At 50.9% G+C, this 12,522-nt stretch overlaps 2 protein-coding genes across 28 annotated transcripts in view; both read right to left on the bottom strand.

The window, feature by feature from the left end:
- Klc1 (kinesin light chain 1) overlaps positions 1 to 3,955 on the bottom strand; it is a 49,410-nt gene extending 45,455 nt beyond the window's left edge. For 10 of the 25 annotated variants that reach the window (NM_001025360.2, NM_001361609.1, NM_001081959.1 and 7 more), the window contains exon 1: positions 3,348 to 3,541. The gene's annotated coding sequence lies outside the window, so the exon portion shown is untranslated. Of the gene's footprint in view, positions 1 to 3,347 lie in introns of all 25 variants that reach the window. The other 15 variants (XR_003949987.1, XR_001780413.2, XR_001780415.2 and 12 more) reach the window with 4 other exon arrangements.
- Positions 3,956 to 7,332: 3,377 nt separating this feature from the next.
- The window catches only part of Coa8 (cytochrome c oxidase assembly factor 8), a 41,790-nt gene continuing 36,600 nt past the window's right edge, over positions 7,333 to 12,522 (bottom strand). Inside the window, exons 5-6 of one of the 3 annotated variants that reach the window (XM_006516179.4) lie at positions 11,115 to 11,203; positions 7,333 to 7,766 (exon numbers count right to left, since the gene is read on the bottom strand). In XM_006516179.4, coding sequence (XP_006516242.1) covers positions 7,753 to 7,766; positions 11,115 to 11,203 — 103 coding nt within the window. In that variant the 3' untranslated portion in view covers positions 7,333 to 7,752. Of the gene's footprint in view, positions 7,767 to 10,749; positions 11,204 to 12,522 lie in introns of those variants that run through there. The other 2 variants (NM_001163388.1, XM_006516178.4) reach the window with 2 other exon arrangements.

The following is a 12,522-nucleotide window of genomic DNA, read 5'->3' as shown; positions in this document are numbered from 1 at the left end:
ACTCATGGTCCACTGGCATGGTGTGCACAGGCTCACCCTGACACAATGCTGAGCCCCCCAACCCTCGCCGCCTGCCTCTCCCAGACTACTGCATTGTAGTTCCCACTGACCACCAACTCAGCCACTTCTGCACCTCCAGCCACTGTCCTAACACTCACAAGACTAAGGTGGATACTTCCTAACCAGCTTGCCCGTGCACAGCACCACCCGCACCACTGCCCTTACCTTCCTGCTCTAACCACCAAACCGGCTCTTCTTCCCTGCCTCCCGCCTTCTCCTTCCAACTGCAGAGCAGGAGCACCTCCTTAGCTCTGCCTACCACCACAGGAGCATTTCCCATCCTCCCCTCCCCACCTCACTAGGACAGGCCTCCCATCAGCACCACACATAGCCAATCTGCACTTGCCTCTGAACTGTGCAACAAGAGCCTCCTCACCACTCACACGGGGTCTGAGTTCTTTTGGGAACTACCCATACCAGGATCCCTAATAGTACAGTGTTGCACAGTGGATTCTCAGCACTTAACACTCCCTCGAGCCCACACTTCCACAGTCCTAATCCAACATCTTTATTCTTTTTGTTTCTTACTTCGTTTGAGGGAGATTCTGTGTAGCACAAGCTGGCCTCCCAATCCTGCCCTACCCTCCAGATCGCCTGTGCCACCATGCCCAGCCTTCAACATTTTCACTCTGTGCTCTAAAACTTGACACTATCTTGCTCAGCATGCAAGTCACTTTCTTGTTGCATAATCTGCTTTCTGACAGTCACTCAATTAAGAACTTCTGGCTTCAAAAAAGTCACTTCAGGTTTTCTTTCTAGTTCTTTTAAGTCAACCATTTCTAGGGATTGTTTATGGATCTTTAGAGATTTTCACTTTTCCCAACCTGAAAAAAATGCTTAAAAATGTTTTCTTTTGGTTGTTAAGAGTTAGTGTTTACATGTACACCTGCATGGTGTTCATGGGCACCACAGAGGTCAGAAGAGGGTCTCAGATTACCTGGAATTGTAGTTAGGGACAATTATGAGCTGTTTCTGGGTGCTAAGAATCAAACCCAGGTCCCTCTAAAAGGACAATAATTACTCTTAACAACTAAGCCATCCCTCCAGTCCCAAGAATGGATTCATCTTTTTTTAAAAGAATTATTTACTTATTTTATGTATATGAGTACACTGTGGCTGTCTTCAGACAAACCAGAAGAGGGCATCGAACCCTATTACAGATGGTTGTGAGCCACCATGTGGTTGCTAGGATTTGAACTCATGACCTCTGGAAGAACTGTCAGTGCTCTTAACCGCTGAGCCATCCCTCCAGCCCGGATTAATCTTTCTTAATGTAAACATTTAGGTTGTGGGTAATGTTTGGTTTGTTTGTTCTTGCACTGAGGAAGCAGGATCTTTTGAATGTAGGCTACTACCCTAGCACTGAGTGCCCTCTTCAGCCTGGAGACTTTGCTGTAGAATAGCTAAGCTGTGTAGACCTCACCTCTTCAATCTCTGCACTTGGAAAAAAATCCCTGTCCAGATTCCATGCAAGTCTATGCTTTTCTTGCTTTGGATTTTTGTTTTGAGATTTTGCTATGCAGTTGTGGCTCCCAAGTGTGTCCGGGTTATAGGCATATACTGTCACTTCCTGCTATGTGTTCACCACACACGCTCTCACAATGCTGGTGCTACAGAGCGGTCACCACCAGGTCCCACCCCTCTTGGTTCCACCAGAGCATCAGGCTGGACTTGCAACATGCTGCATTCTTTAATGATCTAGAAGGGGCCCGCCCTCCCACATACCGCACACTGTGGAATTTTAAATAGAATCATTGCATTCTTACAAATACTTACTGCAAAGAACAGTAAGTCAAATTTCCTACCACAACTGAGGCCTATAGGCCTCCATGTAGAAGATCCCTAACTATGGCATGCTTAGGAGACTCAAGGTTGATCGAGTTTCCTAATGGGGTTTCACTGTCCTATTACAAAGCATTCCAGGCTAATTCTGACCTAAGGCTTTGTCATACCGTATAAAGAGCCTTGGAATTTAAGTAATGCAAAGAATCAAAAACATAGCAGTTTAAATGGTATATAAATTTCTTGTTCTCATGCTTTTTAAAGACATCATTTTTGCAAGTACACCAGATCACCAATAACATAACAGTAGCAGGTAGTAGCAATTCCAACACAACACAGCTGGAAACGGCCTGCAAACTTCATTATAATGCCATCCACTCGGTCACATATTAATATTACTTTATTAACACCTTAATTTTTTTTTACGGGAAGGGGGCTCCACATGTAACAAGGAAAAGCACTCCAGGCCGGGCACATTCAGGTCACAGGGAGATTCCACACCCGGCCACTGAAAGAAAGAGACTGGCTGGCCACTGGCCATGGACCACAGCATGACAGCACGCCACCCAGGGCGGTGCCGGGGAGAGGTGGGGGCTAGAAGGGCGGGGAGGCCTGAGACAAAGCCAGTCGGCTGACCCCCAACACACACACTACCACCACCACCACCTCTTCAGGACCTCAGCAGACAGGCTTTGGGTCCCTTAAGCCCACAGCTGCCATTGGAAGGCCGCCCCCGCCCCGAGGCCCGAGTCAGGGCGGGGCCCTGAACACAGATGGGACAGAAGCCTGAGGGACACAGGAGGGGAGTGGAAGAGAAGGGGCAGGAACAGAAGTCTAGAGTGCAGGCAGAGAGAGCTGAGCCCCAAACCTAGAGGGTCACGGACGAAGAAGGGACAAGGACCTCAACTCAGAGAGGGACAGGCAGAGATAGGACAGGACCCGAACCAGAACAGGAAGGGAAGGGAGAAGAGCCTCAGCCTGGATGTACAGGCAGAGAGATGACGACAAAGACCCCAGCCAGGAGGGGCGCAGCCAGTGACAGGGAAGGGACCCAAAGCAGGGGCGCAGGTAGACAGGGACAAGGACCGCAGATTGGAGGAGCGCAGAGAGGTGACAAGAGACCCGAGCCTAGAAAGGCGCAGGCGGAGAAAGGACAGAAACCCCTGCTGGATGTGCACAGGCTGAGAGAGGACAAGGACCGCAGACTACTGGCGCGCAGGCAGAGGTGACAAGAGACCGGAGCACGGAGGGGCGCGGACGGAGCGGAGAGGAGAGGGAACCCCAGGGTGCAGACAGGGATGGAAAGGCCAGGGAGGGGACTGGGTTCGGGCGGAGGAGCAAAATCGCAGCCTGGAAGGGCCGGGTGCAGATGCGGCGGTGGACGGAAAGGTCCAGAAGCCTCAGCCCGGAGGATGCAGGCGGGAAGGGGTCGCGGCCGCGTCTGGAGCACTGCGCACCAGCCGCGCGGAGCCCGGGGCGGGGCGGGGACCAGGCCGCGCACTCACCGTCCGATCGGGAGAGTCGCGCTCGTCGCGCTGTCACAGGCCGAGGCCGCGCAGAGCCCAGCCGCCTCAGCAGCAAGCGGCGCCTCCGCAGCCGCCCCGCAGCATCCTCACCCTGACCCGCGCTCCGCAGCCTCGCGCCACCCTCCGCCGCCGAAAATGGCGTCGCCGGCGCCGCGCCCGCCCCACAATGCTGTGCGCCGTGACGTCACCCGCCCTCGCGCCGCCGGGCGGGGCTCAGGGGAAACTGAGGCTGGGGTCCGCAGCCCGGAGCTCTCCAGGAGCCTCTCTAATCTGTGTGTGGTGGCCTCAGACCGGGAGGCTTCCCTCGCCGCGCCTCCACCCGTGGAGGACGGGAAGATCGCCAGGCGGCCAGGACCCACCCTCTGCGGCTCGCTCCTGGCCGCAGCTCTCGCTCGACCTCCAGCCTGGCCCAAAGGGCAGGCTTGCCAGCTCAGGTTGCTCCTGAGCCTCGCACAGCCGCCTGGCACCCCAACTGCAGGCCTGACTCAGCAGCGGGTTGGAGGGGACGCTGAGTCAGTGGCAAGGCCGAGCTTGCCTGCCACCGGCTTGGGAACCCTCCAGGTGCCTTTAGACGTTTCCAGAATGGCGCGGTTGTATTACTAACGGGGAGGGGTTGCGAATGCCCACAGCCTCCCCACCTTGGGAAACGCTTCCCTCTTCTGATGGTATTGCCCAGAACCTGCTGCGGTCCTCCACCCTGCACTTATACCTACCAACATCAGGGAGGCAGGTGCTTTTGATCTTAACAAGCAGATCCAGTTACTTTGACCTCCTAGAAAATTCAAAGGCTGGCCAATAAAGGGGCAGCTCCCGTGGGGAGCGCAGCAGCCCATGTTGGCCTAAGGAGAGGCTGTGGGTTCAGTCTTTACTGCAGGCTTCACTTGCCCCAGCACACAAACTGCTGCTTGGATGTTGGGTGTCGCCGGCTCTTCAGCCACTGCCATACATCTGAACAAAGCATATGACGGCCCCTGCCCAGGTGGTGTTGGAAAGAAAAGAGTAGGCTAAGCGGGAGCCCATTTCTTTCCCATGGGTCAATCACTGCCCCTCCGAGTCCTGTATATGCACACACTTCTTCAGCAAGCAAAGGGCTTTTTTGTTTCATCTGTCCCTGCCATTGCTTTGTTCAAGCTTTATCATCTCGTTCTTTTGCCCCTTCAACTGATATCCACTAAGTTCCCAAGGTTCTCACAGGAAGACCCAGGTACATAAAGTGGCAGATGGTGTCTGCTGGCCAGCTCCCATTCCAATGAGAAAAAACAAGCTCAAACAGAATCTGACTTGTTGAAAACAGTAAAATTGCAGGCAGAGTGGTGAGGGAGTGGCACATGACCCAAACTCCAAGGTCAGAAAATTGTGCTGACACACACAGGAAAGAACAGGACCACGGAACCAGCGTAGAACACTCCATTAAATCTTGAGACAGGAGCACCCCTGCTGTGTTGGGGAGGAGGAAAGACCAAGCTAATCAACCCTGCTGCAGACATACATCACTCTCAGCATGAGCATAAAACTCCTTAGCTTGGTCTACAAAGGCCACAGGACCTAGTTGTACTAAGGTCACTTTACCCTGTCCCTAGCTGCCCTCACCTGTCCTTTAGTTTTCTCTGCCACACCCAGTTCAACATCCCCCTGCCTAGACTGTTGTGTGACTTCCCATGGAGAAATAAAGAGACATCTATCCTTTCAGGGGCTAACGGTTAAGAATGCTTGCTGATCTTTCAGGGGACTGGAGTTCTGTTTCCAGCAGGCACATTGGGTGAATGCCCACAGTAGCCTCTAACTCCAGCTCCACTGTACCTGTGGACCTCTTCTGGCCTCTGTGACACCTGCATACATGGGCACACCCGCACATACATGAATATGAATCTTTGAAAGATATATAAATATCTGTTCACCCCCCCCCCCAAATGGGACATCAACAGAGCAAAGAAGTCCATCCCAGTCCAGCTTGATGAGCCATTGAAATTAGGGTTATTTACAGAAGCAAAGATGGCATACAAGCAGCTATACCACCCAAAGGCCACCCAGCACGGGTGACAGCTCACCAAAGTGGAATTGCTGGAATCCTACCCTCAGTTAACCTACCGCCTCAATACGGCACCTCTCAGGACCATGGACAGCTGGGGGGGGGAGGAAAGGCGCTGTCACTGGACTGGTGAGGTTGAACTCTCCGGTTTAATGGCTCCTTCATGAACCTAGCCAGCACTGTATCATCTTGCTTTTTTCTTCATCACTCCCACATGGCTGAGGACTTCTGTGTGATCCCAAAATAACCTCTGCTCCATCATAGCCATGACCATGTTTTTCCCACAGAAAGTAGTTAGATCACAACAAATGTATCCCAGGTACTTGAAGGCTCAGGCAGAGCCATTCCCTCAAAAAAAAAAAAAAAAAAAAAAGAGCCTTCTATGGCCATGCCAGCCTGGCCAAGGCCTCCTCCAGGCTTCTGCCTGTCCCCTCCCCTACTGTAAATGTGGTCAGTGTACACAGCTGCTTGTCCTCTGACCTGACAGCATTCGAGCCAGAGAGTTCTATATTCTCAGTCCTCACAGTTTGGCCTGGCACCTGTCACCGTGGTCAGTGGCCAGTGTAGGAGAGGAAGCTCAAGCTGACCCTTCTCTTTCTTTGCCTCGTTCCCACCCCCCCACACACCCCACACCTCCACCCCCGAGAAAGAGACACTCACTCAGGCCCTTTGAGTCCTTGATTTCTGTCATAACTGTCAGGATTCCTGCCAGTTCTTGGAGCCATTAATGACTGAGGTTGCTCCCTCAGGGGAGGAGCTGACCAAGGCAAAAGGCATGGATACTGCACCCTGCTACTCAAATATTTGGCAGGACAGCTGCCTGGTGGCTGGGTGAAGCAAAGGAAGATCTATACAGCTAGCCTCAGATCTCTGAGACCAGCACCCATCCTTGCTGAATACATTGTTTCTTTCTTTGTCTTTTTTGTTTTAAATGTTTTGAGTAGGGTCTTATATATCCCAAGTAGATCTCAAACTCACTATGACTCACTATGAATAGAGGATGACTTTACATTTATGAACCTCTTCCTCCACCTCCCAAATGGTGGGGTTAGAGGCATACACCACAATGCCCAGTTTATACTGTGCTGGGGATTAAACCTTGGGTTTGTGCATACCAGGCAAACACTCTACAAAATAAGGTACTACATCTCCAGCCCTAGTCTGTCTCTGTTGATCATTTGACCCTCACAGCCACTGAAGAGAGCACTATTGCCCCCATTTTACAGATATGTAGCCCAGCTTCTGTAGGCTTCGAGATTTACCGGTTATCTCTTGGAGAGACATTATGTCTCTCAGCTTTAGGGATCACAACAGAGTTTCTCAGTGCTTTTGACTTGGAGACTGGCGGAGGCAGGAGTCATGGTCCAGGTGAGCTCTACCTTCACAGTGGGAAGGTCTCAATCAGCAGGATGCATTGGGCAAGCAAACGTATTATCTGCCCATCTCAGTGAGCCTAGAGGAACAGGGCCTAGGGAACAAACATAGGGCTACCAGGGGGAAGCCTTCACACTTGTTCCCAGAGATCCTTGTGGCCTCTGAGCATCCATGGAACCAGCTCAAGGGTTGGGGGGCTGTGCCACCATAGGGCATCAAAGGACCCTGGCTAACCCTAGGGACTAGGGTGGCTCCAAATGCAGCATGTTGACCCAGGAAGCCTGAGTGCTGGTCTTGTTCCATCCAGCAAGAGCAGCTAGCACGGTAGCACTGCCTGTCTGCTTCTCCACCCTTTTCCCTTCCCAAATGGAAACATGTGGTTCTCTGGCCTCATTATTTCCTTCTCCTTCAGCCTGTGGCCCTCTGCCCTGCTCCCAAACCTGGACAGATCAGTAAAACTACCTAGAAATGTGAAACAAGGCTGGGGCTCAACTCGAAGGTTTGGTTTCTGTCCTAGCTAGGGTTACTATTGCTATGATAAAACACCACACCCAAAAGCAATTTAGGGAGGAAAGGGTTTATTTGGCTTACACTTCCACATCACACTGTTCATCACTGGAGGAAGTCAGGACAGGAACTCAAGCAGGACAGGAACCTGGAGGCAGAGGCCAGGGAAGAGAGCTGCTTATCAGCCTGCTATCTTATAGAACCCAGAAGCACCAGCCCAGGGATGGCCCCACACACAGTGGGCTGGTTCTTTCTCATCAATCACTACAGGCTTGCCCACAGCCCAATCTCATGGAGGTGTTTTCTCAGCTGAGGCTCTCTCCTTCTTGATGACTACAGCTTGTGTCAAGTTGACAAAGTTAGCCCAGAACATTGTCCTTCTGTTTGTTCTCAAAACAAGGTCTCATGTAGCCCAGGTTGGCCTTAAACTCAGTATGTAGTCAGGGTGACCTTGAATGTCTGTTCCTCTGGGCTTCACCTCCTAAGGGCTGGATAATAAGCATAAACAAATAAATAAATAAATAAACCCTAGGTTTTGTGGTTGCTGCTGTTTTGTTTGATTTTGAGACAAAGTCTCATTGGCGTTGCAGGCTTGGAGATAGCCTGTAACAGATGCTGAGATGAAGCTGGAATTAGAAAGCCAAATGAGTGCACGCCCTTAGTCCCAGCATTCGGGAGGTGGAGGCCAAAGCAAGCAGCAGAGCTCTGAGTTCAAGACCAGCCTGATCTACAGAGTGAGTTCCAGGACAGCCAGGGCTACACAGAGAAACCCTGTCTTTAAAAAAGAAGGGGGATGGGCTGGTGAGATGGCTCAGTGGGTTAGAGCACCCGACTGCTCTTCCGAAGGTCCAGAGTTCAAATCCCAGCAACCACATGGTGGCTCACAACCATCCGTAACGAGATCTGACTCCCTCTTCTGGTGTGTCTGAAGACAGCTACAATGTACTTACATATAATAAATAAATAAAAAAAAAAAAAAAAAAAAAAAAAAAGAAGGGGGAAGAAAGAGGAGAAAGAAGAAATAGAACTGCTGAGTAGAGACAGTGCTAGTTACTAATTTTTTTTTAAAAAAGCATCCATCTTTTTAATGTAAATATGCATAGGTATTTGTCTTAAGAAGACAGGAGCTGGGCGGTGGTGGCACATGCCTTTAATCTCAGCACTTGGAGGCAGAGACAGGCGGATTTCTGAGTTTGAGGCCAGCCTGGTCTACAGAGTCAGTTCCAGGACATCCAGGGCTACACAGAGAAATCCTGTCTCGAAAAGACAAAAAAAAAAAGAAAGAAAGAAAGAAAGAAAAGAAAAAGAAACAGGAGAATGAAGTTGTCCACAAATGCCCAAAAAGAGAGGAAAAGAGAGGGAGAGGGGAGAGGAGGAAGGAAGGAAGGAAGGAAGGAAGAAGAGAGAGGAGCAGGAAGAAGCAATAGGAAGAAGGAAACGGGAGAGTAAGGTAGGCTGGGAGGTCGCCTGGGAAGCTCCCTCCCTCGGGCTGGGAGGGGCTGGAGGGCAGGTGAGTGGGTGGCATGGCAGCTGGATGCCCCTGCCCCTCCCCTCAGACGCATGCAGCCCCCTCCTGACCTCAGTGCCAGGCTCTGGGTAGAGTCACTGGGCACACCCGTCCTGGTATCCGGCCCTGGGGCTAACCCAGCTCCTCCTGCCGATCACACCCTTTCTCGTCTGAGGCTTTAATTCTAAAAATGGAACTTCCAGACATTTTTTTTTTTTGCGGAGCCAAAACTGCCCTGCACAAAGCTCTAGGGCTGCTGCCTTCAGAATGGCAGGGCTGAGGGGAGAGCCGGCCAGTGAGACGGCGGCGCTGAGAGCTGGCGAGAGCTGGGACTCCCACAGGAGGCAGCCTGGCCAGCTCTGCCCCTCACATTCTCCTAGGAATGTCTGTGGGGCTGAGGACTAAGCCCTGTATGGATGAGCCAGCTTCCCCACGGAGTACCTAAGGTTTCCCCAAGTTCTGCAGGCCACCATGTCACTTCCTGCCAATCATGGCTCAGGAGGTCTAGGGTCTTGGTAGCTGTTCTCACATAACGCTAGGCCCATCCTTATTTTATTTTGGTTTTTTTTTTTTCAAGACAAGGTCTCACTATGTAGCCCTGGCTGTCCTGGAACTTACTCTGTAGACCAAACTGGCCATGAACTCACAAACATCAGCCTGCTGGAATTAAAGGGGGTCTTGTCACATGACGAGACCTGAAGAGTTTGGAGGAAACTTTCCAGCTGTGTACCTGAAAACCCTACCAAGCAGTGGCACTTGCATTCCTGGTTTGCCCAGCAGCCCATGTGGGCTGGGGTTCTTTGGCGTCTTTACCTACTCATTCTGCCTGCCCCAAAACTATGGCACTGGGATGGTGTGGTAGTGACGCTGTCACATCTTTCTTAGTGACAGTCACCCATGTGACTCCTTCATGAGTCACCATCCGCCTGTAGTTAGAGACTTGGCCTGCTCCTGCTTTAACACAATTAAAGCATCTCAGACATCTGGTGTTGCCATGCGTGTCAGCCCACGTGTAGTGTCTTAGAGGGCTTCGTTTTTGTTGTTGTTGTTGTTGTTTTTTGTTTTGTGGTGCTAGAGATTGAATCCAGAGCCTCACCCCAGACCCTCTTTGCAGATTAAAGTTGCATTTTTTTTTCTGTGACTATCATGCTGTAAATATCACATGCTCACTGCACATTTATATGTCTGTCTTAGGGTTTTATTGCTGTGAACAGGCACCATGACCATGGCAACTCTTATAAAGGGAAACTTTTTTTTTTTTAAGATTTATTTATTTATTATATGTGTAAGTACACTGTAGCTGTCCTCAGACACACCAGAAGAGGGAGTCAGATCTCATTACAGGTGGTTGTGAGCCACCATGTGGTTGCTGGGATTTGAACTCCGGACCTTCGGAAGAGCAGTCGGGTGCTCTTACCCACTGAGCCATCTCACCAGCCCAAAGGGAAACATTTAATTGGAGCTGGCTTACAGTTCAGAAGTTTAGTCCATTGTCACCTTGGCAGGAAGCATGGTGACAACCAGGCAGACATGGTGCTTGCTGGAAAAGGAACTTTCAATCCGCAGGCAGCAGAAGGAAACTATGTGCCACACTGGGCATAGCTTGAGCATAGGAGATTTCAAAGTCCGCCCTCACAGTGACACACTTCCTCTAAAAAGGCTACACCTCCAAATACTGTCACTCCCTATGGGCCAAGCATTCAAACACTTGAGTCTGTGGGGGCCATTCCTATTCAAACCACCACAATATCTACGTTTAGGTTTGTTTATGAAACATAGGGTCTCATGTAGTCAAGGCTTGGCCTCTACGTCACTATGTAGCCAAGGGTGAACTTGAACTTTTTCTATACTCCATGCCTATTTTATAGGTGGTGTGAAGTAGAACTCAGGGCCTCTTGTGTGCTAGGCAGGCACTAGGAACTGAGCCACACCCTGAGATTACATATCTTTCTTTGGCTTGGTTCTTTTTTTTTTTTTTTTTTTGAGGTGGGGTGAGGTCTTTTTGCTTTTATTTTTGGGTTCATTATGTCTCCCAAGCTCATGATTTTCCTGCCTCTGCCTCTCAAGTACTAGAATTACAAGCGCCACCAAAATGCCTAACGTCAGCCATCTTGTTACTGAGTCCTTTTTACGGACTGAGCATCCGACCTTAGTCAGAACATGTTTTGTGATTATCTCCTGTTGCTTGCATATCTTTCCTCCTATTTTTATGGCAGTAAAGTGCACCCAATGTGAAATTTACCATCTAAACCATTACGAATATTGAGCATCATTCAACACATGAACCGTTTACAGCCACCTCATCATGCATCTCCATGACCCTTCTCACCTTGTAAGGCGGACACTGTGAGGTAAGGATGCAGCTCGGCAAAAGAGCACTTGCCAACACATCCAACATCCTGGCTCCCAGGCCCAGCCCTGAAATAGAAAGTTGGAACTTGACGGTCTTCAGACAAGAGAGGACAAGATGACAGAGGCCATGTCTTGAGATCACAACAGCAGCATCACAGAAGCTCTAAGAGGAAATCGGGGTCCACAGTGTAGAAGAGGGGTCTCCTCTTCTGTCTTTTCTGAGGATGATGGAGTTTTCACAACACAAGCCTACAGCCATGATTCACAGGCAGGAGTCAGGGAAGAGTGGGGTAGGAGGATGTGTGGATGCCAATACCCTTTTGGATATAAATTCATTTCTCCAGATGAGATGCTGGGACCTGGAAGTCTGCTAGCGAGAGACTGGGGATATTTCAGTAGGATTTTTCAGGAGGGTGCAAGTTCATATTTGCAGCAGGGAAAACCTGTATAGCACTGTGCCCTGAACAGGGGCTGGGTTCCGTACTGTGTTCTCATGGAACTCTGGTAAGGGTGTTCTGACTACTCTCAGTATCTCATGTGGACGGGATCATACAGTGTGGTGTGTGTGCTGGTGGGGTTGAATAAAGCCTTGTGCATGCTAGGCAAGTTCCCCACCCCCAGGCTTATCCCCAGCCTATAATTAGCATCTCCGCATGCGGGGCTGTGGATGTGGGGGAAAGAGGGATGGGAGAAAACCTGCGTCCTGCCAGAGTTCCGGGCAGACGCGGAGGACTGCTGCATGCTTTCCACGTGGCCCCGGATGGGTGTCTGGCTGTGTTAAGCCACTGACTCCATCTGAGCAGGTGGTGGACAAGGGGCAGCCCTAGGTACCAGGTTCTCAGCCTTGGGCATCCCACACTGGATACCACGGAAGAGCTGAGGACAGAATGGGGACAGGGTGGCACTGGGCCTCGGGGCCGAAGGGAGGAGAGGTCAGGGGGAGAGGGGGCGCTGGATGGTTCCCATTCGGATGAGAGAGTCCTTGGTCAGGTCAGTGGCTGGAGCACAGGATGGCCTCTGGCAGGAGGTTAGACGCAGCTCATTAGGAGAAAGCCTATTCCATCATTCAAGCACAGCGGGCCTTGATGATCAGAGACAGTCTACAGTTTTAGAGCTTTATTGTAGAAAGGCAGGGAGAAAGAGAGACGGTAGAAAGAGAGATGAGCCATGGCCATGTGGAGAGAGGGGGAGAGAAAGAGAGAAGGAGGGCTAGAGAGTAAGAGAGGTGAGGGCTTAAAGAGAGTGAGGAGGGGCCAAGCAGCCCCTTTTATAGTGGGCTGGGCTATCTTGCTGTTTGTTGCCAGGTAACTGTGGGGAGGAGCATACCTGGCTATAGTCAGGTAGCTGTGGGGGTGGAGTCTAGCCAGAATGACAGAAGCTTGGGA

This window comes from Mus musculus, chromosome 12, assembly GCF_000001635.26.
Source record: "Mus musculus strain C57BL/6J chromosome 12, GRCm38.p6 C57BL/6J".
In the NCBI taxonomy this organism is placed as follows: domain Eukaryota; kingdom Metazoa; phylum Chordata; class Mammalia; order Rodentia; family Muridae; genus Mus; species Mus musculus.
The sequence above is the reverse complement of the archived record's forward strand: the minus strand, read 5'-3'. Positions and strand labels throughout refer to the sequence as shown.